Source organism: Opisthorchis viverrini (genome assembly GCF_000715545.1).
Source record: "Opisthorchis viverrini unplaced genomic scaffold opera_v5_35, whole genome shotgun sequence".
Lineage (NCBI taxonomy): Eukaryota > Metazoa > Platyhelminthes > Trematoda > Opisthorchiida > Opisthorchiidae > Opisthorchis > Opisthorchis viverrini.
Genome location: NW_008751691.1, coordinates 2,336,185 through 2,362,059, shown reverse-complemented (window position 1 = coordinate 2,362,059; position 25,875 = coordinate 2,336,185). Strand labels below are relative to the sequence as shown.

Genomic DNA, 25,875 nt, shown 5'->3' with positions numbered 1-25,875 from the left:
TCCAACGAGCTGTCCACATTTTAAATGGAGGGAAAACTCGGGCTTGAGATAGTTCAATTGGTTAAACGCGAGCTCACTGGCCGAAAGGACCATGTTTCGAACCCAACCTTGACATCTCGACTGCTCTTGTCTAGGCTTGAACAGCCCAGCAGTATCTCAGCCCTTGTGCCTTCTTTGGTTAGCAGGACAGTTAGACCCCAAAAAGATGCTACAGATGAACGATTATTAGTAACGAGCACTCCGAAGTAGGCACGAAAAATGCACTGTTCTTGGCATACGTATCACATGGCCAAGCCACCTTAGGTTGTCATACTGGATGTATTTTTCGAGGGAATCATCTTCTGGTTCACCAAAAGCCGAACTTCTAACCGCCTCAGTCCGAATTGACTGGTTCTGTCCCATTTCAGCTACGGTTCTGAGACCCCAGTCGTTAAAAGCCTGAAGATGCCTCATCCTCTACCGGAAGTGACTAATTCTCAGCCAAAAGAGTGAACCGGTCAACATAACTGAACGCACTCTTGAAGTCAAGGAACACCAAGGTGATGGGGACCTATACGCATGTTGTTACTCTATCACGTGACGAAGTGTGAAGATGTCTCCCCGACCGGAATCCTGCTTGCTATTCTTGGGTCCTACCTTCACGTGGCTTCATAAGACAACTTAGAATGTGCGATGAAAAGAGTGATTACAGCGAGGAGCAAGCTGACTCCCCTGTGATTCCCACACTTACTACGAGCACTATTTTTGAAAATTGGCACGACTCAACTCACCCCGGTTGGTTGGGATGGTATCTTTCTCCCAAACAGACGCAGGTATGTGAGTTAAGCACTGACGGAGGATTTTACCTCCAATTCTCAAAAGGGGTGTGTGAGAGTTCGTCAGGACCAGCATCTGGGTGAGGAAGAAATGGCGTTCGCTTAATTCCGAAGTTCCAAGTGTACCGGATCTGGAATCAGACTGAGCTTAATCTGCTACTGTCCAAACGCCTATTGGACAAAACTTGTACCCTGTGACAATCGGTAGGAAAATGGGAAAGCCTTCCGATACGCTCCTACTCACTGATGCACCTGGGGTGTTGTATTCGGTATTCGTACGGTGTGTGCACGCAGGTATCCTGTGCGATTGTAAACTCACTCGACAACACTTGCTGGTCACCCAAAGATACCAAAAAGGGTGCTATCGCAGCTGAATATGATTGTTTGTTCAACCTTGGCGATAGGGTTTGGTTGTGTGAACCGGCCTCACCCAAAGGCTGAGCTTCATGAGGCTTGGAAAAGACCGGGCGCAGTGGAGCAAGTTACCGATGTAACCTGTTGCCTTGTTCACTCAGGTTAATTGATCAACAATGGCGTAAATCATTCGTCTTATTTTAGTAGACATGATATCCGACGGCTTTATGATAGAGCTTCCGTTAGAGGAGGGCTGTGCAATGTTAATCACCATTGCTTGTCTGTTTTCAGAAGCAGTGGCGTTAATGAGGCTAGAACGTAACGATACCTTTGATTGTCTTCTACAGGATACTTATAGCCCCCCAATAACTGGTACATTATCCATTCTTATGTGCACCTCACACCTTTCCACCACTCCCCATGTCTTTGTTCCTCGACAACAAACGGAACTACCATATCTTTGTGGTTAGAGGGAGCTGACAATCTTGCGTTGCATCCACCTGACACATCGTGTTCTCCTTTTCAGCCCACTGGTCGCTCTCTTCGGAACACCCACGAAGTGAGCCTGGACAGTTTTCCTGCAGTCGAACATATTACACTGACGGATGGTTGGTTCTCTTGTTTCCTTCTTTATGTGATACATGATAATATAGTCGAAGTTTCTAGCAACAAAAGCACCCAATGAGGAGCTTTCGTTAAGCAACCGAGTTTATTTTAACCCTTTGGATTTCCATGACCGGTGGAGGTAAGTCCCATCATGACGTTACTCGATGGGAACCAGTTGCATTTCAGTTCATGCTGGCGGGAGTATGTATGTTTTCCGAGCGGCCGCACACGAGAGTGTTCCAGCGGGAAAGGTGGCTTTTGGACTTGTTCAGGTTAGTCAACATTTCACGTATTATTGTCGGCCCATGTGCCAGTGCAGATGGACTTGTTTGTTGGTCGACCGTGCCCATTTCCTGCCGTTACGTTGCTCGATGGATGCACATGCATCCATTATCCCTATGTGGCTTGTCCAATTGAGCTTAGCCCTCAAATTTTTTTGTGGGTAATTAAAGAACTTCAACGGAGGAGCTTCAGGGAGCTGGGCAGACACCGTCAGTATAGCATTCAAGAAATCCAGAGATGTCAATTTTCATACTGGCGCTACGGAAAATTCAATCTGTTGGTCCCCGAAGGTCACCATAACCCTCCCTCTTGCGCCTGTGCCTGACCATGCCACATGGTCCACAAATCCCTAGTTTCAGTCAAATTTGCCTCTACATCAAGGCAGTCCAACAGGTCATCGAATGCTCCTATTGTGAGAGCCGGTTATTTTTCAACATTTGTCAACCTGGACCACCGGTTTCCGTTGAACTCGAGAAACTCTGGTCTTGCGGCATCTATGTCAAGAATCCACTGTGAATATGTATCAAGCATGCACGACTGGCTTCTAAGTGAACAGAAGTTGGACGGTAATAACTGAACTGATCCGAACGAATACCAGGTCGCCTTAGCTGTGTGACCTGCTACCTAGAGGAGGCCAAAACAACTCATCATCATCACCTACAGTAGAAAATACTGGTGCTTAGCTTCCGTACAATCATGAGAGAAGAAAGCCTTAGGAAAAAGTGGAAAGAAAAGGAAAGGTAATGGGTTCATTGGTTCTGCGTCTTCAATGAAAGAAGATCAAGAATAGGGTATTTATAACCTTGAACAGTATTAAAATAAACGACTGCGATTCACCAGTGGCCTGAATTTCCATGACCGAAGGGGCTACTCGAAAAGCATTTAATGTACTCATTGTTAGCCATTTTTATTAACGGTTTCCTGGAGCCACCCCTCCTTGACGGGCGATAACTTTTAACACGACTAGTGAACGGAATTCTTTCATGGTTCGTTTCGCTTCAGAGGTGCACCCACAATCCATGACAACCAGTATCAGTCAACCACAAATTCAGTGAATTAGATGTCAGTATAATGTTCAGTACATTGTTTGCGAATGTGTCTAAAACGTGGTACCAGCACTCGAATTCAGTCCGTATGAATCAGATCTTCATCCAGCAGCTACCACTGCCGCCTGTCTTTCGCATGAAACCCCACTCGACGGCTTAGATGTGCTCGCAGATTTAGGAACCGTCTGTCTGGGTTTGCCTGCACACCCGAATGAACACTGGATATCATCATGAGCCAAAGCTCTCAATAACCAATGAAATCCAAATTGTCAACCATAAACCGTGTGCCATAAGCACAGCGGTTCCAGGTGTCAGTTTCCATCGCCGAAAACGGGAGATTATTGGACATGCAGCCAAGCCTTGGAGGCAATAGCACATCTGATTAGTTTTGTAACTGGCTAGCTACGCATTGAAGGTGATAGCTTTTGATGCATGAGTGCCATTGACTACACGATTGGGCCATTTCTGCCAATGTCATTAGCCATTGGTGAGTTGAGTCCCGGGGTCTCTATTCAGGGAGGCGGCAGCTGCCGACCCGACTGAGAGTTTCCGTACTTCGTTGCCAGGTCATACATTCTCTACCTCTCGGTCGCTTCCACTCAGCACAGGGCTGGGCAAAAAGACTCCGTGAGACAGGCGGCGTACATGTCTTAACCAGCGTAACCCATGAAGTGTGAGTAATTCATCTATCGCGGGAGGGCTCCTTCTTCCTAAGACCACCTGGCGTACTTCAGCATTGCTGATCCGATGTTCCCACCAGACGTGACCAATGCTCCGGCGACAGCGGTGGTCAAACACTGGCATCTTCCGTATGTCCTCTGTACGCAGGGGCCACGTTTCTGATTCATAAAGCAGTATGGATTGCAAGACCGTAATGTGAACTCTGTCCTTGACAAACTGACGTCAGGTTAGTGCCATAGGTGTCGGAGGTTGGAAAAAGGTGTCTTGACCCTTCCGATTTGGGAAATAATCTCATCTCCAGCTAATCCACTGGAACCTATACAGCTGCCCAGGTAAACAAATTCATCTGCTACGTCGATTGGCTCGCCTGCAAGCACGAGGTTAAATTTGATCCAACCCAGTCTTGTAGCAACACTGTACCATTTGTAGGTGTGGATCTGTGCGGCAGGGTTATCTAGGTTATTTAAAGTCGTCCGCATTTGGGAAGAATCTGAACCAAAGAGAGCAATATCGTCTGCATACTCAATATCTGTGAGGTAACGTCCCGGGAGCATCTAGACTCCCGAGATTTCAGAGGCAGACAGTGGAATTTCAAGCAGCACATCAATAACTAAGTTGCTGAGGAAAGGTAGGAGAGGTTAGTTTATTTTACACTACTGGACTTGGTGAACTCAGGTGAAAGCTACCAGTATACTCGTATACGTCCACAGGAGTTCGCACACAGTGCCCTCGTAAGAGATATAAATTTGGAAGGGACACCTTTTTTCGCCAGACGTAACCAAAGTTTCTGACGATCGACAGAATCAGGAGCAACTTTCAAATCAAGCTAAACGACCAACTTGGGACGTCTGAAGGAGTGGCGCTGTTCATGAAGTTGCCTCAAGGTAAAGATGTCGTCGATACATCCTCGACCAGGACGAAACCCCAACTTGATTCTCACAAATTCGTCTCTTCCAATAATTCATCAACCTACCCAAAATGATACCATAAAGCGCCTTAGATGCGACGGATACCAGGATACCGGATACCACGATGGTTTACACATGGCGTTCTTGCGTCCTTCAACCTGTTGATTATCCGGTGTTTGAGGCATCTGTGTGCGAAAATCACAGTCGCTAGCTGCTGGTATGGCCTTTCTAGAAGCAACAAAATCTGCTGATCTCGACCATATAGAGTGCTCATGTAGTCTAGTCATATAGCATAGGCAAACAGTTCTGAAAGCGACAAGCATTTTTTCTTTAACTCACATCCATCCAACATCCAAGGAATCTTCGTCAACCGCATGACTTTGCGTATTTAGTAGTTCTCTCGCCAGATCAGCTCGATACTCTGAGCTACTGAAATTCGTCGACGTTGATGAACGGAGCTGCTCTTCCTTGGCGTACGTAATGGTAGTGGAAAGCAAAGTTGGTGCTTTATCAGGTGGTTGTTAACTTGTTCGCCGAGCTTGGCAGTTGATTTGCAAACGTTTTGTCGCCATTCGAGGAGATATCTTCAGTGTGTTGTTGGGTGAGAAAACGAAGTGCTAACCGGGCATACACGATGGCATCATCAGAGTCACTGCGCACCCCAATCGTTAACTGAAGCTCTCCATCGTTAACTAACAACCACATGGTCCAATTGAGTCCACGGCTAAGTTGTGGTAGGTGGCCTCCAAGTAACTCGATATGAGCGTCTGTGTGGAAGCTCATGCTATCTAGGAGCTGGTGCTGATCTGCACACAACTGGAGAAACCGCTCTCCAGTATCCGTGCTTTCCGCATTGACTTCAAATCTACCACCTAACTGTACTTCTTCTGAACTCAGTCGTCCAACTTGGGCATTCGTATCACCCGCCAGGATTACTATATCCGTCCTTCTTGCCGACCGAAACAGTCGTGACAGATCTTGACAAAACTCGTCATTTTCAGCCTCAAAACTGCAGTCTGTTGAAGCGTATACCGACACGACAGACAAACACCGTTTACCACATCGACCTGCGTTAATATCAGTTGTTCCAGATAACCGCACAGAGCAAAGACGACTATTTACTGGGATCCAGTCCAGCAGAGTGCCTTCACCCCTGGGACTAAGCGCAGCTCACACCGTAGCCACGGCTCGAGCCACGGCCATGGCTCCACGAGCCATTGCGTCAGGATCGCTAGATTCCAGAGGAGTGGAATGTGGAACATGTAAGCTAGCCCTAAGCGGCCTTAGGAACACGACCGAATTGAGGTCTTGTATGCGTATTTCGGAGACCCAATATGCATTGCTAGAGAGGGGAAGCAAAGTTTCATTAAGGGATACCTGTTGCCCAGTTTGACGTAGAGTACGGACATTCAAAGCGGCAACGTGGTTAGTAAGTGATCTTTTTTTCTGGGCGAAGGTTTAGACACGGAATAGAGGCTAGGGGATTGGCAGATGGGTTGATTGCGGTTCATTGTACGATGGGTGAGGAGGGATTGTGGGAGAAGGTCGGTGAGCGAAGGGCTGTAAGTGCTAAAGACAGTTCCCTCGAATAAAAGAGGGTTTGGTTGAGGTACCCCACCCTGAGCTTTTGACTCAAAAGTCCGACCTATAAGGCAGTGGGAAGTTGCGAGGTTTTGTCTGAGTCCCTGCCCCTAGCCTCTGACTCAAGTGTCTGAACGGCGAGACAGTTGTTAGGTTTTCCTTCGGTGGGGGGCATTCCCGGATCCCATAACTCGATATTTTGACCCACTGGGCTGCAGAAGGATGGCCTGGCCCGAGGGCGCAGGGAATAAGGCATTACTGTCTCACTCCTAGTACAACTTCGCACAACAGGTGCCCTTTGAGCAGCACCAGACTCTGGTTTTAGAAGTATTCCGACCATATTGAATAATGCGCCGGCGGTCACGATCAACGGTTGGGCGATCGGAGTGCGCGATTTCGCGACCGACCTCTTCTAACCCGCCCTTCCTCTGGGAATCGCAGCGTCGGTGCTTTCATGAATATGGACATGGTGATCGCCTGAGGAAAACGCCTTACTGTCTTCACACTTATCGCGGAGGACGGTATGACTTTATCTCCAGACCACCTCGTAATATGATTACTCGCAGTACGGGGACTTACTGTTCTTCGTCCGGCTGTTCTCCGTTGGCCTTCCTGGCGTGGTTGAACCAGTATAGTCCACAGGATCATTGCAAGACAGAGTCCCGACCACCGCGAAAAGGTGATTGCTTTGGGTCGGGAATGATGCTGGTCATCAACATCGTCATGATACCAACAACGACGGACTAGGATAATGCACGCGGATCTCTAAAGCAGCTAGTGATGAGAAGCCTAGAGAATCAACTGTACTCCAAAAATAATAATATTCTTCCAGTTGTAACACCCTTTCGGTGTGAATGACCTCCAAAGAAGGTAGGACCTCAATCCACTCATAGAAACGTCATCTAGATCGACGGGTTGACCACTGAAGATCAATTCAGTTGGCCCTCCTCAACTCAACCTCTGGGAAAACCAAATGAACCTGAAAGGGACGTCTGCACTAGTTTCCGTCAGATAATATATCCAATGCAAAGTTTCATTGCTTCAGCTTAGTAAAGCATCTTGTCCGGTAGGCCTTGATCCTGCGTTTTTTTCATGAAGGCGAGTAAACTCGTGTAGATGGCCTGACGACTCTAATGCAGAATAGCGGGAATGAAGTCGGAATGCCAACAGAATGAAGTGCTATGGTGGTGACTCTAGTATTCAAAAAGGGTCCAAGAGCATCGTCCGAAAACCACTATAGTTAACGCGCGAACTTATTGAGTCGTAAGCCCGTGGTTCGGACCCAACTCCTGTATGCCTACTGCTTCTGTGTAGGCTTGGGCAACTTGGTATTATCTCAATCCTCATGCTTTCTTCGGCTGGCATGGTAGCTAGGTACCGAAAGGACGTTACAACTGAACGATCATTTCATTATTACCGAGGTCCAGTCTAGTAGTCATGCTCCCGGGGTGCCTCTGGTCTCACCCTATTCAAGTTGATCCATCAGTGAAAGAACCGCATTCACGCTAGGATTCCACCCTTGTCGATTTTACATCGATCGCTTCTTCACTTTGAATGAGCTATCTTGTCTGGGCCTGAGTGACATATTATGTTCTCACACGCCGTGTTTCTTATGAGTTCCGTGGTAGTTACGTGGGAAGGATCCAGGAGCTGATTATTTTCATTTCGTGAAATTCGTAAAATTTCGTATCCACAAGCTTTTGGACCATACCGTCAGTCAGCATGATGGTCTACAATCAGCTTCAACCAGTGCAACCGGCAAACCAGACTACCGTAGGTTCTCGGGAGTTAAACGGATAATCTCTAATCCGGTGTTCAGTGATTTATGTATCCTATTTATAAACTAAACGTCCTTGCTTTGGCCTTGTACTAAGAGTCACACAAGGGGATTATGGACAGTCTTGTTTTGTGCTCTCAATTCCTTGATCATTTTTGTCTGCTCCAGCCATACGTTTCTGGATGTCCTTACAGGGGTATGGTACGATTAGATACCATTTCCAAAAACCCTTTATAGCTCTTGTTCACCTGTGCATTTTCATCATAGTTTTCTTTACCATTAAGCCCTTCTGTATTGCTCTCAGTAATGATGATGATGATGCACCCTATTCTTTCTGCTCACCAGTGGCGTCAGTTAGAAGTCCGACGGCGCTTCGAGCTCGTCGTGTACATCGTATGACGTATATGTCCTGTTGTGTCGTGTCCAAAAGTTTCCTAAAACCGGAATGACATGAATGGGCATCCATCAAGGACAGTAGCAAACCACAGTTTCAGTTACCAACGTGCGTTGTCTAGAATGCAGAAAATTTAATGCGTTTGGCCGTTTTACTTCAGATTATGCTACTCATAAAGCTGCTGATTAACATCGAATCGAAGCCATAGAAGCTTCAGCACATCATACTGTTGGTCTTGGCGCTAAAATATGACACTTGAATGCAACGGGCATTTCCGGATCTATTTCAAGTAAGCTGATGCTGTACGGCAGTGAAGCATTGGTGTTGAGCACTGATGTCATGCTGTCGTTGATGATGATGATGATGATGCAGGGTAGCTCGATTCCCGCAACATCCAAACTCGACCATTCTGCCATTTGTAGACACGTGTCTACGTTATATTCCGGCTTCCCATAATCTTGTGCGACTTTTCGTACAGTCGTGGATGTATCTTCCTCTGCGTTTTTCCTGAACTTGTTTTTCTTCGGTCAACAATCTCCCTCACTCCCATCAACCACGTTTTTATTGGTTGACTTCAGTATCGGTCCCGTGTAGTTTTGGTCGATCAATATTGCCGCTTCGGTTTCACTGTGTCCACTTCTCTGAGGCAAGCTTTTCTGTGATACATGCCACTCACACGTCGTACTTGACTGAATTGATCGAGTTTTTTTTTGTCGTAGCTGGTACATCTCGAATGTTCGACATCCTCTGTGAGTAGGCTTTTAGGGTGTGAGGCACAAGGCTGGATTTGTGGTATTCCGTCAAAACACGCTAGTTCCAGTTACTTGGGATGTACTGATTTCCAGTATATCACTTGCAAACACAGGTCTTTGAGGGTTATACCTGTTATCATCTCCAGCCATCCTCTATCAAAGAACAGGCTCGTTCATGCGTAGAGTTAGGGAGAAAAAAGTGAATACTATGAATTCACTCAGTACTTTCAACCAGAACGCCTTGCTTACACGGTGTTGTAACGCGTGCCACGTGACTTCAGTAGACAAATAACTGCGTGGTAGACTACCTGACTGGTAGCTGCTTCTCTTTATTAGTTCTCGTGTGGGTTAATCGTCGAACTTCATCGCTCTATTTGGCCAAGTAGGTGGTACTGTTATATGCGTTGGAACAACCCAGACTGGTTTTCTTGTTACTTATCCTTGTTCTAGGCCTACTGACGAGTATCTCGTTACAGCGTAACAGCGGCGTAACAGCACTCCGGCGATTTATGGGTTTGTATCCCTGAAATTAGTGCGATGTGCACCGTTTATACTAATGATGCTAATAGCGATACTAATAGTAATAACCATTCAACTGTGACACTTTTGGTGTCGAGCAGCAGGAAGGAAGGTTTCGGAGGAAGCAGGAGGGCGTAAATACTATCAGGCTTCCGAGGCCTAGAAAGGAACGCTCAAGGCACCCAGGTTGAGCTGTGTTTACGGACCCTCTGGTCAGTAAGTGCGCACCTCAACACTGAGCCACCTCAAGCTCTCAATCACTGCTTCTGTAACGTCGAAGCAGTCGTGTAATCTTTTTTGACATTTCTGCACTAACTAGCTCTGTTTTGTATAGAAATAACTTATGTAGTGGATAAATCTACGCCTGTCTGTCACCGGGTGATGTAGCAGCTTAAATCTCCCGGATGTTGGCTGTTTGGTATTCTTCGGCCTTTCAGCCTCCATATAGTTCTTCGTAAGCGATACATGCGGATATCACCGTTGTTTACGTAGAAAGCACGATGATCACCACATAAGTGATTTCATTTCACTTTTTCATGTACGGCCATCAGCATAATCATCAAAGATGACAATATCGGTTTTGACACTGATGTTCTACTGCCATACAACCACAAAGTTTACTTAATTGTATTTCAAGCCTTAAAGTCAAAATAAAAGTGCATAAGCGAGTGGATCGGTGTCCGTCTATTACATTCATTCTGAGATGCCCACACCTTAAACCGTTTAATCAGACAATTTGAGTAGAAACTGATGGCACTAACATCTATTAGCCGCCATTTCTTACGTTTCCAGCCAAGAGCAGAGAGTCTTGGGGACTCTAACCTGGAAGGCGGACCGCGCAAACAACGCTCAAACTTATTCTGTTGCCTATTTCTTTCTCTCATCCTTTCGCCAATTCGTAAGATGTTCGCTCTGCAGAGGCGCGGAGGACAATAGCTGATTTTTTGGCATCCGTAGCATATGGCCGTGCGGGGGGAATCTAGCGTATGAAGAAGGGTCGTCTGTTGTCATGTAGTCCCCAGTGCCCAACACTAAAGTGTAGCGTTTTTTCAGGGTTTGAAGTCTGATTTCTGTTTGTTTATGGTTGTTCCTGAAGACGGACGCTCAGAAGCTGCGGTCTAGCATGGTGCAAAACGAACAAATCTGCTGGAACCTTCTGAGGTAGGGAAAGGGAGAAAGGGGAACACGTGAAAGTGTATGAAGGGAGATGTCACTGGTAGCATCTTTTGCTTCTCAATCTCGCAAATAAGGTGACCTGGCTGGTAGCACAACGCGACGGTCGAGCTGGCATTACAGTACTTCTAGTGGTGACGTTTCGTGACTGCGTGCGGGCTGAGATGATGTCAGGACTCCCACACCTAGACAGGAGAGCAATTAAGGCCTTCCAACAAAAACTCTGGCTCAAAAGCCTGACCACGAATCAGTGGGTGGGTGCCAGAATACTACCATAGTGACACAGTTCTTGATGTGGTAAATCGCCTTACATGTTCCAATCCCCAACCCGGAGGACCGTGCTCCTCAGACCCTTAAATCATTGACTAATCTGGTCTGAGAAACTCTGCAATCTCCCAACTCCGGTGTGCTCATTGGGTCATAAAGGTATACAAATGTCTCCACACAGCAGATCGGTCGCTCATATGTGTCGCCCTTTTGATACACTCCAAAGGAAACGCCGAAGCTGAGGTACCGTCGGGTTGCTGAAGCTTCGACAACTACAAAAGCGAAGTTATGAGTCGACCCGAAACATGGACGTTTCGGGCATTAGCGTGCTCCTTAACTCTGGACCTAGTTTGGGCTTGTGTCTTTGAATGTCCTTAAAATTTGCCCGCACGAGGGTGTGCTAGATGCGACAGGACTGCAATATACCGTCTTACAAGAATCTGAGAGTATTTTGTGTCCCTCATGTAGATCTCTGTTCATAATCTAACCTCTTTGTTCTGGATCCACTAACTGACACTGACACTACCCCGTTGGACACTTCGGAAACTATGTCCTCTCTCCCATTTTAATCACGATTTAAACTAAACGTGAAAATCCTGTTAGATGCGCGCGTCACTTACTCTGTGATATCACCTTAATCGGGTCGCCTGATAACTTTCCCGTCCTTTTTGATCCTTCAGCGGAAATGGGGTAACATCTCGGTGGATGAGCCGCTCGATGTGAGACCATATTCGTTCAACCTGGCACGCGAGTGCTTGGGTTCCGCATTGTTGGCGGTGGATTTCAACAACAAGAAAACGTACGCTTCCTCATCGGTGTGCAGTGTTTTCGGTGTTCCTGAAGAAACGTTTTTTTTTAAATCTGTATTGAGCGTGAGGAATACATCAGATCTCCTCATATTACCCATAGTTTCGGAATCGTCTTGTCTGAAAGTACAGATCTTAGATGGGGACCTAGTGTTATTCTGTTATTCAGAGCAGTAACCTCATATTTGCACATGTTTATCACGAATGCCATACTGATTTACGAGCTAGTCGATACTGTCTGTTAGTCACTTTACTGCAAGGTGATTTGCTCTGTGGCAAGGGGAGCGGGTTTCATTATTGCATTACTTAAATGCAATCCGCTACCCAGTGCTGGTTCTTCTGATAGATACTTTACCACATGTGGCGCTTGGTTGTTGGTCTGTTCGCCCAGCTTGCGGGTTTGATTGCAAACGTTTCATCGCCAATCGAGGTGACATCGTCAGTAGGGGATCGATTGTGGTGCTCCCGGTGATCACTTAGGGAAAGTTAGCTTAATACTACCTACTTAACCGTAAAAGTGTTTGTTCTGTGCAAGCCCATGTTATGGGATTACTGAATTTGTCTTTTAGTTCGTGGCTAGGGCTGCCTGGGTTTGTCATTTTCCGAAAAGTGCAATTTAGAATAAGAACAAAGATGGATTGACGAACATGGTTTTTTAAGGTCTTTTCAAGTCACACAGTTGCAAAGGCTAACATAATTTAATGGGCAAGGTGTACATGAACACGAGGTTGAGTGAGAGGCGGCATTGGCTATTTATCAAGGAACAACCAGTTCAGGTCACCAATAGGATAACCTGAGGTTTTCAGTGCAGGCGGTGCTGTGGTTGTGTTCCAAACAAGGTGCACTTGCGGGGGGAGGTGAGTTGGACCATGGCAAGTACTACACGCGAACAAGGCGTTTTTGGCGTCAACGGATCGGGTCGCGATGTCGTACGGCGATAGCTTCAGCCACTGCGATTGTGCGTTGCTGTACCGATCTGAGTACGGAGGCTTTAGCTGGGTTTCACGTTATGCGCCGTGTCTGCTAGATGAGCTGGTTATCGTCCTTCTAGTCAGGGTGGATTGTGTTCATTCTTTGACCGAGTCGCCTAGTCGTGCATCCAATGCATTCTGTTACGCACCAGCAAGAGAATGAGTATACCAATATATTTTGGGCATGAACAGATCTTTGAGATTAAAGGAACACAGACGATTGCTTGTGAACCAGGTTCGGAGTGTTGCACCCGGGAAAACTGTGCAATCTGATATAAAGTCCTCTGTTCAGTAAGTCGACCGGTATGTTGCCGTCAAACGGGAGGCTAATGTAGGCGGGTTTGTTTTCAACTGTGAGGTAACAGTGTAGCTTCTCCCCTGTTCAAATGTTTTATAATAAAACTGTCAGGGAACCCGTTGCCTCTTGGAACGTTGGTGAGAACTACCAATGCATCATCAGAGCATATTTTCCTCGCTCTGTTAGTTAAACTGTGGATCAGATCCCTTTTCTGCTTTGCTGTCACGGCGGTATTGCAGGATATGACGATTAATCGATGTCGTTTGCGTTCCTGCTGTCAGTTTCTGTCCACTTTGTTCGACTGACCGTTTTGATGTCTAGGTATTGGGATAGAAAGTGATGCAGAGCTTGAAATAAGATACGATGTAACACGAAATTCCAGACTGTTAAGCGTCGGTAATAGATTTGATTTTCTGTGATTACTGCTGGACAAACAAGGTGGTTACTGGCTAACACTAGCTAGCCCACTCTGCATGTTTGCCCCAGTTGCGTATTATGACTGATGCGGGCCGCATCCACGCACACTGTAGTTTTCGGTGTTTTAGTTGTTCTTGAATGGTCGGACAATAAGGATCCATCTTTGGGCATACGAATAAATTCGGAGCTATCCCTTCCGGTTCACGTTCCAACTTCATAAGTTTACGCTCACTCAGATAGTTACACTCGCCGCTCAGTGCGGACCGTAGGTGGTATTAACCATCTTACACGGAACAAGTATCAATGTGAAAAGCTTATTCGAAAGAAGATGTTTGCACGTTGTGATGACTACCAGGCGTCCTTCATTGTTCATTGCTGGCGGTTTAGCTCTTAATGGCCCTTTATACCCCATTGTGCTCAGCTTCTTCCGTAAATACATCGAAGAGATAAGCCATTTCCCTGTAATCATTACAGAAAAACCCGCAGATAGCCCTGCTTAGGACTTATGAGATCACTTGAATATACAAATACGTTACAGGTACGAGCATGTGTTACCTTTGTTTTGTGTTCCTTCTGAATTTCTCCCGCGGTTTACCCCGAAATAGCTTCGTTCTGGTTAGCCTGCAACAAAAGTTCCCGGAAGTGTGCGAGGAACAAAACTCGCGGGTCAGCCACCGTAATGTGGCAAGCCCCCATAGTTTTTGTATAATAGTTATATTTTTCATATCAGCTGTTTTCAGCGGATGCTGCTTCAAGTTCCGATAATCTCAAACAAATGTTTTCATTGTCATTCTAAAGGCGTCTCTTTGGGTTTAATTTCTTTACTATTCAAGGTATGGTTCATTCTTCCGAATAGTTTCCTCTTCTACTTTTTTCCATGACCGACCCATCGCTGACCTGCTTTCGCTTCCACCACAGTCCCGCAGGAGATCCTCTTGATGCTGATCTCATGGCTCGCGAGTTCTCGATGCAATTTGCTGACACTCCTCTCACTGTTGGTCAACCGATTCTGTTCAAATTCAACAAAAAACTACTTCTGGTGGAAGTGATGAAGTTGTCCAGTAGGTTTCCTGTTTTCTGCCATATTGAATGCATATTTTCCATCGGTGTTGGACGTAGAAGTTACCACACTGTTTCTGTGATATGGTTTCAAGCATTGTGCGAGATGGTTCAGTGGTTAGGACGCGAACCTGAAATCCCGCTCCTGTCTAGGCTTTGGCAACGTGGAGGGCGAGATTCATCAAGTGATTAGGGCGTGAATTTACGGTTGCAGTGGTTCGAACCCGACCTCTGCCTCTCGATTTTCCCTGTCTAGGCTTGGGCAACCTAGCAATATCTCAGCCCTCATGTTTCCTTCTAGTTGCATTGCAGTCAGGCACCGAAAGGGTGTTACAGCTGAACGACTTGGCAACCTAGCAGTATCCCAGCCCTCGTGCCTCCTTCGCATGATATCGTAACTGTGCACTACACAAGGGTGTTTGTTACAGCTGAACGATTCTAGCTCGCATTCGTAAAATAAATCACGATTTAGTTTCAATCAATTTATCAGCTATAAACCGTGTGCCACAGGCACTTTGGTTCCAGCTACTACAGTTTCGATCACCGGAAAACGGGGAAGTGCAATACAAACCCAAGCCTTGGCGAAAGCATGCTCAGTTTGTTCGGAAATCGGGTAGCTACGCACTGAAGGATGCACGAGAGCCACTGACTGCGCGATTATGCCATTTCCTCCAATGTCAATAACCACTAGTGATTTGAGTCCCGAGGTCCTTATCCAGAGAGGGGATAGTTGCGCGTCCGACTTAGTTTACTGCTTAGTATTTTCGTACTTCGTTGCCAGGTCATACATTGTATACCTCTCGGTTGATTCCACTCAGCACAGGGTTAGTCGAATAGAGCCCTGCGAGCTGTGCATTGAAGGCAATAGCTTGGATGCACGAGTGCCATTGAGGCCTCGACTGGGCCATGTCTGACAATGTCTAACTATTGATATGGCCCGTTTCGGAGTCCCCATCCAGGAAGACGGCAATGACCAGCGCACCTCAGTTTCCACACCTCACTGCCAATCGTATCTCGATACCGAAGGGCTAGTCGTCTCTCTTTCATCCCCACCACGTCAAACTTGTCACTGTAAAGGGCATTCACAATATTTGGGTAGGCTGTTCGGTTCATACTACACACCCCTCATATAGTTATTTTGTAGCGAAATGCCTGCCCCAGTCGTCTGTGTCAATTTTCAATGAAGTTAATGTGTAGGAATCCTGTCTGCGCAACACCAGTTTTGGATGGTAAGCGGCCGTTCCGGATGCGACCATTCGCAAACGTACATTCACCTCTGACCTCTACACGGTGTCATAACCTCCCTTCAAGTACTGGGGCAAATCCTAACAGGATTGAGTGCATATTGTGGCCCGGACGGGTTGTCACCGGCTAAGCTCTGAACACTTGCGGTTTCTATGTTACTTCATCTTTTCACCTGGTGACTGGTCGACTTCATAGAAATTGTCTCGACAGCGAACATTTTTGACTGGTCACTTTCATGTTCCTTAACCTTTATTCGTGTCCCGTCATGCAGCCATTTCAATGGATCGCGGAGAACATGCGAATAGCAAGGTGAGCTGTTCGTGCATTCGTTATCTGTGCTTGTTTATGCAAAAAATCGGATGTGTTTGAAACGGCTAACAGATGGTTGATGCAACTGCGCTGCGGAGTTATTTATTAGAAAACACCAAATGAACAGTTACAGACTATTGGACAGGGGAGCAAAACTCTCATATGCATCTTGTTTACAAAACTGTATATCCATCTTCCCCTTGAATGCGTCTTCCTGAACTTTCCTGGATATTCATTGACTGTCACTCAAATGCAAGCAAATGCTGCAAAGCGACTCCACAAATTCCGTAATAGATCTCACTTTTCAAGAGATGCGAAGCGGATTTTCGAGAAAGCACACTACTCACATGCCTCATCAGTAGTATCCACCGTTACACTAGTATTTCCGCGTCCTCTGATTGGTCTGTTCAGAGTAGTTGTTCTTCATGTCACCGAATACTCGCGACCTTAAGCTATATCCATCTGGAGACACTGTGTAGTATACTCTTATTCGGCACGAGGATAGATATAAGCTTTCATGAGGATTCACTCTAATGGTGTTTGTTCATTTTAGCCTCATGTTCTAGGCCACGGTCAATCCTGAGGAAGTCATTATTTTCAGCCCTCAGTCTATGTTGTGTTCAGTCAAGTCAAAGAAACGAAAGATATATCCATAGGTGAATTTTCAGTATCTAACATTATAGTCGTCGTAATTGGTCATACTCATCGTCGAAACCATCAGCGACAGCAATATACTAGTAATAAATGCTGCCGTACAACCATGGGAATGCCTGGTAAGGGGTCAAAAAAGACAGCTCCTGTAAGACCAGAAGTGCGGGAACAGAGACCACGAAGTACGTTCACGAACTTCAGGGGCATTCATCTCTGCTGAAGTGCATGCAGAAAAACTGACCTATCTACGGAGTTAAAGGCTCCTTTGAAAACGGCAACGTTCATCGGAGGTATGTGTGGCGGTGCTCCTGAATTGGGCATAACGTGAAGATATGATCGTTTCACTCTCCGTCCGGGCTTTGTCCACATTCGCGTCTCGTTTCCCAGCGTTGAGTGTAGCAGTATTATTAGGGCCGGTAGCCGCATTACAACGGACCGTTTGACTAAACTCTTGATAGGTACCAAATGTGGTTGTGGATGACTTTGAGGCACCAATAAATTTGCCATTCCGCTTATTCGGTCAGTGATTTGCGGCGAGTTTTTGGAGATGGTACCATACAACGGTTTCAAAGCACATCGACTTTTATTGCAATGTCGTTTCTCTTTCGGAGGCAAGTCAATTGGGCTTTTGACTAAATTCTATCCGGACGAAGACAAAAATCCGCTGACCAAGCCCACGATATATATATATATATATAGCAAAATGCATCCTATAAAACAAGAGCTGGTAATTCGACGCTTACTGCTGAGAATCGACTGTTACGACTGAGCTATCTGGGTTTGCCAAGGCTCCATTCGGCTTGGGGGCTCCACTGGAACGCTGTGACAGCTGTGGTGAAGCCGATTCATTGTTCGAAAGACCCAGTTATCTCCTTGAATCAAATTTGTCTTGAGATCTTTCCGTGAATCTTAGATGCCTTTTGGCATGTTGTGCCTGTTGCCTTCAGTCACATTGTGTTAGTGAGAAACCCGTATATGAATGAGAAAACATCGAGTTGACGGGAATTCCATGACTGCGCCTATCTGATGAGTTTCGAATGAGCCAGACATATGCTTCCGTCTTTCCAGTTTTCTCACTTTTCTGCCCAAACGAGGACCACCAGCACCGTGATTTTGACAGCCGTATTCCCTTATCCTCCGGGCAATAGGAAATGATGGACCCAGTTGTACAGGAGTTCCTGCTACCTACCATTACTGCCGAGCTGATACAATGGTCACTTTACTCGGGCAATCGTCAGTGACAAATCAACAGCTGAGACCTACCTACTTTTGAAAGAACACTCGAGATTCCTCGATCCGGCTCGGCAGCAGGGCGAACTGTGGCTTCTGGGCTCCCTTTGTAACGTCAGTTGGAGGGCGCTGTACAATGCGACTGGCTATGTTTGACTTCACGCTAGCATCTTGCTTTGGTGTCTCATCATTGCCCGTCTTCGAATACGAAAATGCAGACGAAAGGTATACACTCACCCATCCTGAAAAGGTTGGAGCGTACGCTATGCCTTTTCTGATGCTTCCCAAAGACCGCAATGTCTACCATACCATTCAGTGAGAAGTCCCAGTGAATTACATGACTTGACACCAGTTTGAAACTCGAGTCAACCTCCTTATACACACCAGTAGCTGGCCGTCCGTGTACGCTTTATGGCTACCATACCAGACACGAATCGCACGTTTTGCTTGACTTCCCATCACATTTTTCTAGTTTCAACCTTTGTACACGGAGCACGACAAACTAATCACCTCGCTACTGTAATAAACTTATTTAAATAGTGACAGTAGATATCCATTTGCATTGAAGGATTTCCAGCATTATTGTGATATTTGTCAGTTTGTTGTAGCAAATTATCTAGGAATCGTTGCATTGCTTATAGCCTTGATAATGGCGATATGGTGTGCACTCTTGTCTAGATGCTAGGACAAATTTAACAGTTTCTATGATGAAACAAAACCAGGTAATAGATTGGTTTTTTAACGATTACAGACAGCACACTGATTTGTCATAATTGGTCGTCATCTCCTCCCTAATATTTTAGATTGAATAACACCGATTAAAACTGGGTTGTTTATCGTCTGCGTCTCTAGCCCTTGACGTGACGGTGTATGATGTAATTCGTGAGTAGTATCTGCCTGATGCAATATGAAAAATTATCTGGTCGTCCAGCCCGGAGTTATTTGATTGTTTTTTGGCCAAACAAAAGAAATGAGGAAGTTTCAAAAGTACACTCAGGAACTATAGTGTCCGGATCCCTATGCAAATGAGTTTCTCGCTTCTGCCTTTTATACTTTTAGGGAAAGACCAACAAAACATGCAGAAGCACGTGGATTATTCCCGGCGATCCACTCGTTTGCTTGTTTTGTGTGTGCCTATTTAAATAACGGAGCTGTCTTATAAACCACAGGCGATATTCTAAACCTGTCATAGACTAGTTAATATTTACTTTATTCAGATTGGCATGCTCACCGGAAACACCGTACTGACATGGGAGCGACAGGCTGACTCCAAGGTGTTACTCATCGGTAAAGCAGCATCCTCAGGTACGACGGGAAGCGGAGGCTACCAGAGCATCATCAATCCCAACTGGGACTTCAATCAGATGGGCATCGGTGGTCTGGACAAAGAATTTGCAGCTATATTTCGACGTACCTTTGCGTCCAGGATGTTTCCACCTGCAGTTGGCAAACAGCTAGGTAAGTTTTGAGTTCGTGAAACACGCCGAGTTCAAGTGCCTTCATCAATGCAGTATGTTTCATCCATCGCCACTCTGTAGTGAGTCATGAAGGAACTGGTGTGCGAGAGGACTCATCATTCTTTGGTAGCTTAAGCTCCTTCCCATCTGCAGCTAGTTAGCATTTATTATCAAATTTTTACCTATTTACTTGGGTCTACACTCAGAGGGTATACTGCAACTCCTAGAACAGGTTACGCTTACCTTGTTCATCGAAGGCTGGCAGCCAGGCTACCTCAATAGCAAAGGTAGAATAACACTGGTGCCTACACTCATCCACTCAGTCTTTTTGCCTCACGTACTCACTACATTAAACGGGGAATTCGTATGCTTCCCACAATGCCTGCCAGATTCCGCCCTATAACCCTCCAAACTGTTCAATTCCTACTATTCAGAGATTGTTTCTTTGTCATCTTTTCACAAGCGGAAAAGTCTCCAAATAGCACTACACTAAGCATAAGAACAGGAATGGGTTGGCGAATATATTTTCGGCAGGGTTTTCCAAAGTCATACTTTTGCAAATCCTACGATTCCAGTACTTAGCTCCAATTCATGAGTGCAGTGGACCTCAATGAGGAAGCCGAGTGAGAGACGATATATGGCAAGACACATTCAGTTCGAGTAGTGGTGCGGGCTCTGTTGTGTTCAGCACCGAGTGTATCTGAGGGGAAGGTGAGCTTGACCCTCGTCACTCAAACACACAAACAAGACCATCTTACCGACAAAGAGTAAGATGGCAATAGCCTCATTGTGACTGGGCGACGCTGTGCAGATCTGAGTTGCTTAGCAAAGGCCTTGTAAACAACACGCAACCTTTGGTTGGCCACCAGGTCGTGCATCGCGTCTGCTAGGTGCTGTACGATTGAGCTGACCATTGTTCTCTCAGTTCCAGGAACTAACCAATACGGATTGTATTCCCTCAAGTTGCCCCTGTATAAATCATAGAAACACAGGGGACTTCTTTATTCCTTTATTCCCATCACAAATCTTTGGACACAATCAACACGACCTGACTGTCTAGGTTGCTTTTCGGCACCTAACATCTTATTTTTAGGTCGCATAGTCGCTGTGAACCTGGCTGCAATTCCGCGATCTTCCAAAACTGTGTGATCTGTTGATGTATATTCATCCAACAATGTGTTAGATTATGCGGCAGCATGGTTACTGTAAGTGAATTTTAGTGAGAATGTTAGTGAAACCACTGACCCGATGATCTGTGGTTTGAATCAAACCCTGGCAATTCAGTAATAATTCAGCCCTTGTGCTTCCCCCGAGTTATGCACCCAAAGGGTGCCACAGCCCGAACCATCATTATGCGAATATGAGTAGAATGTTGGAGTGCCCGTAAGAAGAAACTCGCTTTACAAACCTCGTTTCGGCAGCGGGCTATGTGGGGCCAGATAGCTCAGCGGAAGGTCCATGGTTCGAACCCGACCGGTACCTCTTGACTTCCCCTGTCTATACTTGGGCAACCTGGCAGTATCCTCGTGCTTCTCCTGTTGGCATGGCAGTTAGGCATTGAAAGGGTGCTACAACTGAACGATTTTTTATTTGGGAAGCAGCATCTTCCCAGTAGTTATCCGCCGATCTTGATGGAACTGATGAGCGCCCCGTCCCTGAGCTAACTTGTAGTTTGAACCGGTGAATAGTTTAGAATAGCTGAATAGTTTGAAGAGCCTGTAGATGAATACCAGTGACATTTTCCAGTGGGGTAGGTTTGTGTTAGGTCTCTTGGTGCTCTGGTTTTAACTTAATTAACTTGATTAGCAGGTGACAAGCATTAACAAAGTATGTTTTTTTAAGAATATTGATTACAATAGTTAGGTACACTTACTTGATAAAAATAAATACAATGGAAAAGTGGAATAAGTGAAAAGGTGACTTATCGTTTGAGGACAACTGTTGGGAGTTTCTGAGTAGATTTCAGGACGCGAGACTTGTTTTTTCTGCTACACCTGTTCTGTAGTTGACCGTGGAGACTTGTGGGGCTTGGTTAACTTCCTCTCGTGTGTGTGTGTGTGTATCTGCTGGGCCGAGTTGCATGCCTATTTATCGTGAACAGTTTGACGAGAGGGGTGTCCTTTCGTGCTTGATAATTGTACGAACATAAATACAACTTGACCTGATGTGGTTGAAGTTCGTAAGTCTGGCGCGTGACGCAGCTGGTAGCCGCGTAAAGAAAAATGATTTGGAAATTATAGTGTACATGCTGTCGCTTAAGGTTGCAAGTGGGACAGGAATTGTTACGCTTTTGGTTACGCATAATCTAGTGAGTGACCGCTACAGGTCTCACTATGCGTCTACAGGTGGACGCTCTTTTCTTTAGGAAGCTTGTTTTTCATGTTCATTCGAGTTCATTCTCCTCTCAAGGTTTGAAGCATGTCCGTGGAATGTTACTGTATGGTCCCCCTGGAACTGGCAAGACCCTTATGGCTCGTCAGATCGGGAAAATGCTGAATGCTCGTGAGCCGAAAATTGTATAGTGTACAGTCGCTTAAGGTTGCAAGTGGGACAGGAATTGTTACGCTTTTGGTTACGCATAATCTAGTGAGTGACCGCTACAGGTCTCACTATGCGTCTACAGGTGGACGCTCTTTTCTTTAGGAAGCTTGTTTTTCATGTTCATTCGAGTTCATTCTCCTCTCAAGGTTTGAAGCATGTCCGTGGAATGTTACTGTATGGTCCCCCTGGAACTGGCAAGACCCTTATGGCTCGTCAGATCGGGAAAATGCTGAATGCTCGTGAGCCGAAAATTGTGAATGGTCCAAGCATTTTGGACAAGTATGTCGGTGAATCGGAGGCCAATATTCGGAAGTTGTTTGCTGATGCCGAGGAAGAAGAGAAACGAATGGGTCCACACTCCGCTTTGCACATCATCATCTTCGATGAAATTGATGCTATCTGCAAAACCCGTGGCTCCACAGTGAGTTCCTTCAAAAGTTAATAGTCTCCCGATAAAGATATACAGTAACTTCTGAAGAGCGATTGTTTTGTGAGCCTTACTTTCCTACTTCTTTCCTACCACATGATCGGTTTCTTTGTATGTTCGAAAACTGTAACCAACAACCCTTTTTTTTGAATGGTCGAATTCCCTTCTCGAAAGATTTTACAATAACGTTTGGGCGCTACCAAACGGTCGTTTCATTCATATTTTCTTGGGAGCATCTCGACAAAAACCCGGAGTTTATTGATTGTCCCCGGTGTACGTAAGCTATTATTAAATAATTTTCTGCTGTTGGCGAATTACACAATAGAACATACCAATAAAGATGCAGAAAACTCTTCAACGGCTTACATTTATTTGAGTTTTATGTTAGCATGAACTCAATTTCATAACGCGTACTTGGAGATGGCACTCACCTGATGACCCTCAAGGGGGCGTAACTGGTAGTGAGTTGCCGAACGGTTTTCGACAACCCTGTAAATAGTATTTCCTGTCAACAATTTTTCGCTCCTTTTAGAAATGTTCATTCGGTTGCCTTTATCCAATGCTGATTGTCCGTGTGACCTTTTTTGTCCACTAAGCTGAACTGTGCGTTTAAACCGTCGTGTTAGCCGTCATGTGACCGATATAGCAGGCCACACAAAAGCAAATTCAAAGACGTACACTGAAGTTAGCCGACGGGACTGACGTCTGGCTATAATGCATCCGATGCTTGCTTGCTCTACTCAGCACAAATACACACTAGTCGCTCAGCCAATTTCGTATATCTATAGACTGGAGCGAAGATTTGAACTGATAGTTTGATTACTTTTCCCAGCATATCCTTATCTGACTCTGTATCACACCTTCCAAACTCGACATTTAAACTATTGACCTTGTGACGTACCAAAGCGGGCTTCTCGTCTACTTCAATCGATGTCTCGGATCCAGGTTGCTTTGCGTTCTCACAGTCTAGCAAACGGACACGGTTAAAGACGGAATGGTGGCCACTGGTGTTGTCGGTGAGAAGAGAAGAGCATGGTGCTTCTATGTGGGCTGTTTCTTTACAGTGAAAATAGAGATTACAGTGACCTATATTGGATTCTGTCTCATCTCTTTCTGAGATCCTTTCAGCTTGTTACAGTTGTCAGGAATGGGAAACCTTGAAGGAACGAACCACTTAATTCTGTGATTTACTGAAAGCCAGTCCGATTTCGGAGTTTCTCATTTGCTGTTTACCTCTGACGGCAAATAAGTTTTGAGGAAGCCTCCAGCGAGTATCATTCAAATTGTGGTGATTTTTAATAGCTTTTATCGCAGTTCATGATTAGGCTTTCATGATAAGGTTTTTTAGTTCCGCTATCACAGGCTTCTACGCAATTCCTTGATTGTTGTTATGGCAACAACTACCTTTCAGATTCACACTAACTGTGTCACCTTGTCTACTCTGATCGATAATTAACCTGGGATTCTTCTTCCCTGTCCTCTCCTCATTTGCGAAGACCGGAGGTGCAGGCGTCCATGACACAGTGGTCAACCAGCTGCTCACCAAAATGGACGGCGTTGAGCAGCTGAATAATATTCTAGTGATCGGAATGACCAACCGCTTGGATATGATCGACGAGGCACTCTTGCGGCCGGGCCGATTCGAGGTCAGTCTGCCACTTTTTGTTCGTTGCTTTCGCCTGTCCGTGACGTGCATTAATTATGGCTTATCGGTCTCCGTTAGTGATACAGAGGATCTCCGTTCAGAGCGCCCATGTATAGCGTCTGGTCAGTCTGTGTGCCATCTTATCCTTGAAAGGAAGTAATTTCCAGTCGTGTTTCTAGAAGCGTTTGGTGCTCTGACTTCACTCTGATGGTGGTGGGTCAGCCGTATGGTTGACTCACACATACATTCGTCGACGTGTACACGATCTTAGGGAACGCTTTGATGAGTTGTTCTCTTGTTCCTTGCGCTAATTAGATCGGTCGAGTCTTTCCTGAGCAGCTGGTCCATCCACGTTTGCTCGTTTTTTAGGCATTGGTAGTATAGGTTGTTGACAGGACCTTCCAGAATGGTTGTGTTCGTTTCTTGTATACATTCTGCACAAGCCTTCAGAGACTATTTCGCCATCTGGTGAGCCCCTCCACTCGGTCTGTAATTTCCGCTGCGCAAGCGATCTTGGTGCGGAGTCCGGTCACTTCCCCCAATCGCATGATTGCAATAGAGACTCTGCGACCAGGTGCCCTTCACCGTTACTGGGCCTCAGCTTGAAATGACTACTATCCATTGGTGCAGCAGAACCTGGCACTGTCGTTATCGTAAATCCGTTTTTTTAAACTCGAACACTGTTCCTGAGGCTTCCGTTTGTGGCCCAAGTGGTTAGAGCGAGAATTTACTGACCGGAAGGTCCGTGGTTCGAACTCGACCTCTGTCTCTCTACTTCCCCTGTATAGGCTTGAGTAACCTGGCGGTATCTCAGCCCTCGTGCCTCCTTCTGGTGGCATGACAGCTAGGCACTGGAAGGGTGCTACAGCTGAGCGTATTCGATTCAGGAGCAAACATCTTCGCGTAAACGTTGGTCACTTTGCAAATTCATGACAGTTACCAACGCCTTTCTTCTTTATTTGTCCCCATAAGAAGATACTTTTGCTGATTTTTTTCAACTGTCACACCTGCCTTGCAGTTTTACCACTTTTCACCATGGCTGATGCTGCCCGAATCGGTGGCTTCGGCTCTGCTGATTAGACGGATTGTTTTCGGTCATGCTTATCAGTCTATGCTTCACGCATCTTTTACAGGTGCGAAACAAGTCAGCTAGGGGTAGGCGCAGTCCCCCAGTTTCCGTCAAGGCTGATGCTGAATCGGTGGCTTCGGCTCTGCTGATTAGACGGATTGTTTTCGGTCATGCTTATCAGTCTATGCTTCACGCATCTTTTACATACAGGAAACAAGTCAGCTAGGGGTAGGCGCAGTCCCCCAGTTTCCGTCAACCTTATGTTCTACTTGAACCTAATTGGACTGTTTTCGGAGATACACTCATTTGCAAATCAATTTGGTTTTCACGAGAGACTCAACTGAATCTCTCGTTTATGATATTCTACGACTGAATGTGCTGCACACAGGCCGCCTCATGTTTGCACGATATTCGAGATATCGCAGTATATTTTCATGAAGGAAACTACTCACAAGGTTGCTGAAAACTCTTCGACAGCCCACGACCGGTTTCGCCCTTCTTGGGGCTCATCAGGTAGGCTCAGTCGCCGAGTTTCCATCAACATTATGTTATACTTGAAGCCAAATTGGACTGTTTTCGAGAAATACACTCATTT

At 45.8% G+C, this 25,875-nt stretch overlaps 2 protein-coding genes across 2 annotated transcripts in view; one reads left to right on the top strand and one right to left on the bottom strand.

Moving 5' to 3' along the window:
- Positions 1-1,191: 1,191 nt before the first annotated feature.
- Positions 1,192-25,875, top strand: part of T265_02769 (hypothetical protein) — a gene marked incomplete at both ends in the record, with an annotated part of 41,659 nt that continues 16,975 nt past the window's right edge. Inside the window, 10 exons of the mRNA XM_009167084.1 lie at positions 1,192-1,330; positions 1,377-1,634; positions 1,836-1,914; positions 1,951-2,047; positions 11,836-11,954; positions 14,566-14,708; positions 16,223-16,260; positions 19,359-19,599; positions 22,286-22,560; positions 24,063-24,212. Of these exons, the coding sequence (XP_009165348.1) occupies positions 1,192-1,330; positions 1,377-1,634; positions 1,836-1,914; positions 1,951-2,047; positions 11,836-11,954; positions 14,566-14,708; positions 16,223-16,260; positions 19,359-19,599; positions 22,286-22,560; positions 24,063-24,212 (1,539 nt within the window). The remainder of the gene's footprint in view (positions 1,331-1,376; positions 1,635-1,835; positions 1,915-1,950; positions 2,048-11,835; positions 11,955-14,565; positions 14,709-16,222; positions 16,261-19,358; positions 19,600-22,285; positions 22,561-24,062; positions 24,213-25,875) is intronic.
- T265_02768 (hypothetical protein) overlaps positions 8,376-25,875 on the bottom strand; it is a gene marked incomplete at both ends in the record, with an annotated part of 23,845 nt that continues 6,345 nt past the window's right edge. Inside the window, 3 exons of the mRNA XM_009167083.1 lie at positions 8,376-8,484; positions 18,179-18,339; positions 20,357-20,567. Of these exons, the coding sequence (XP_009165347.1) occupies positions 8,376-8,484; positions 18,179-18,339; positions 20,357-20,567 (481 nt within the window). The remainder of the gene's footprint in view (positions 8,485-18,178; positions 18,340-20,356; positions 20,568-25,875) is intronic.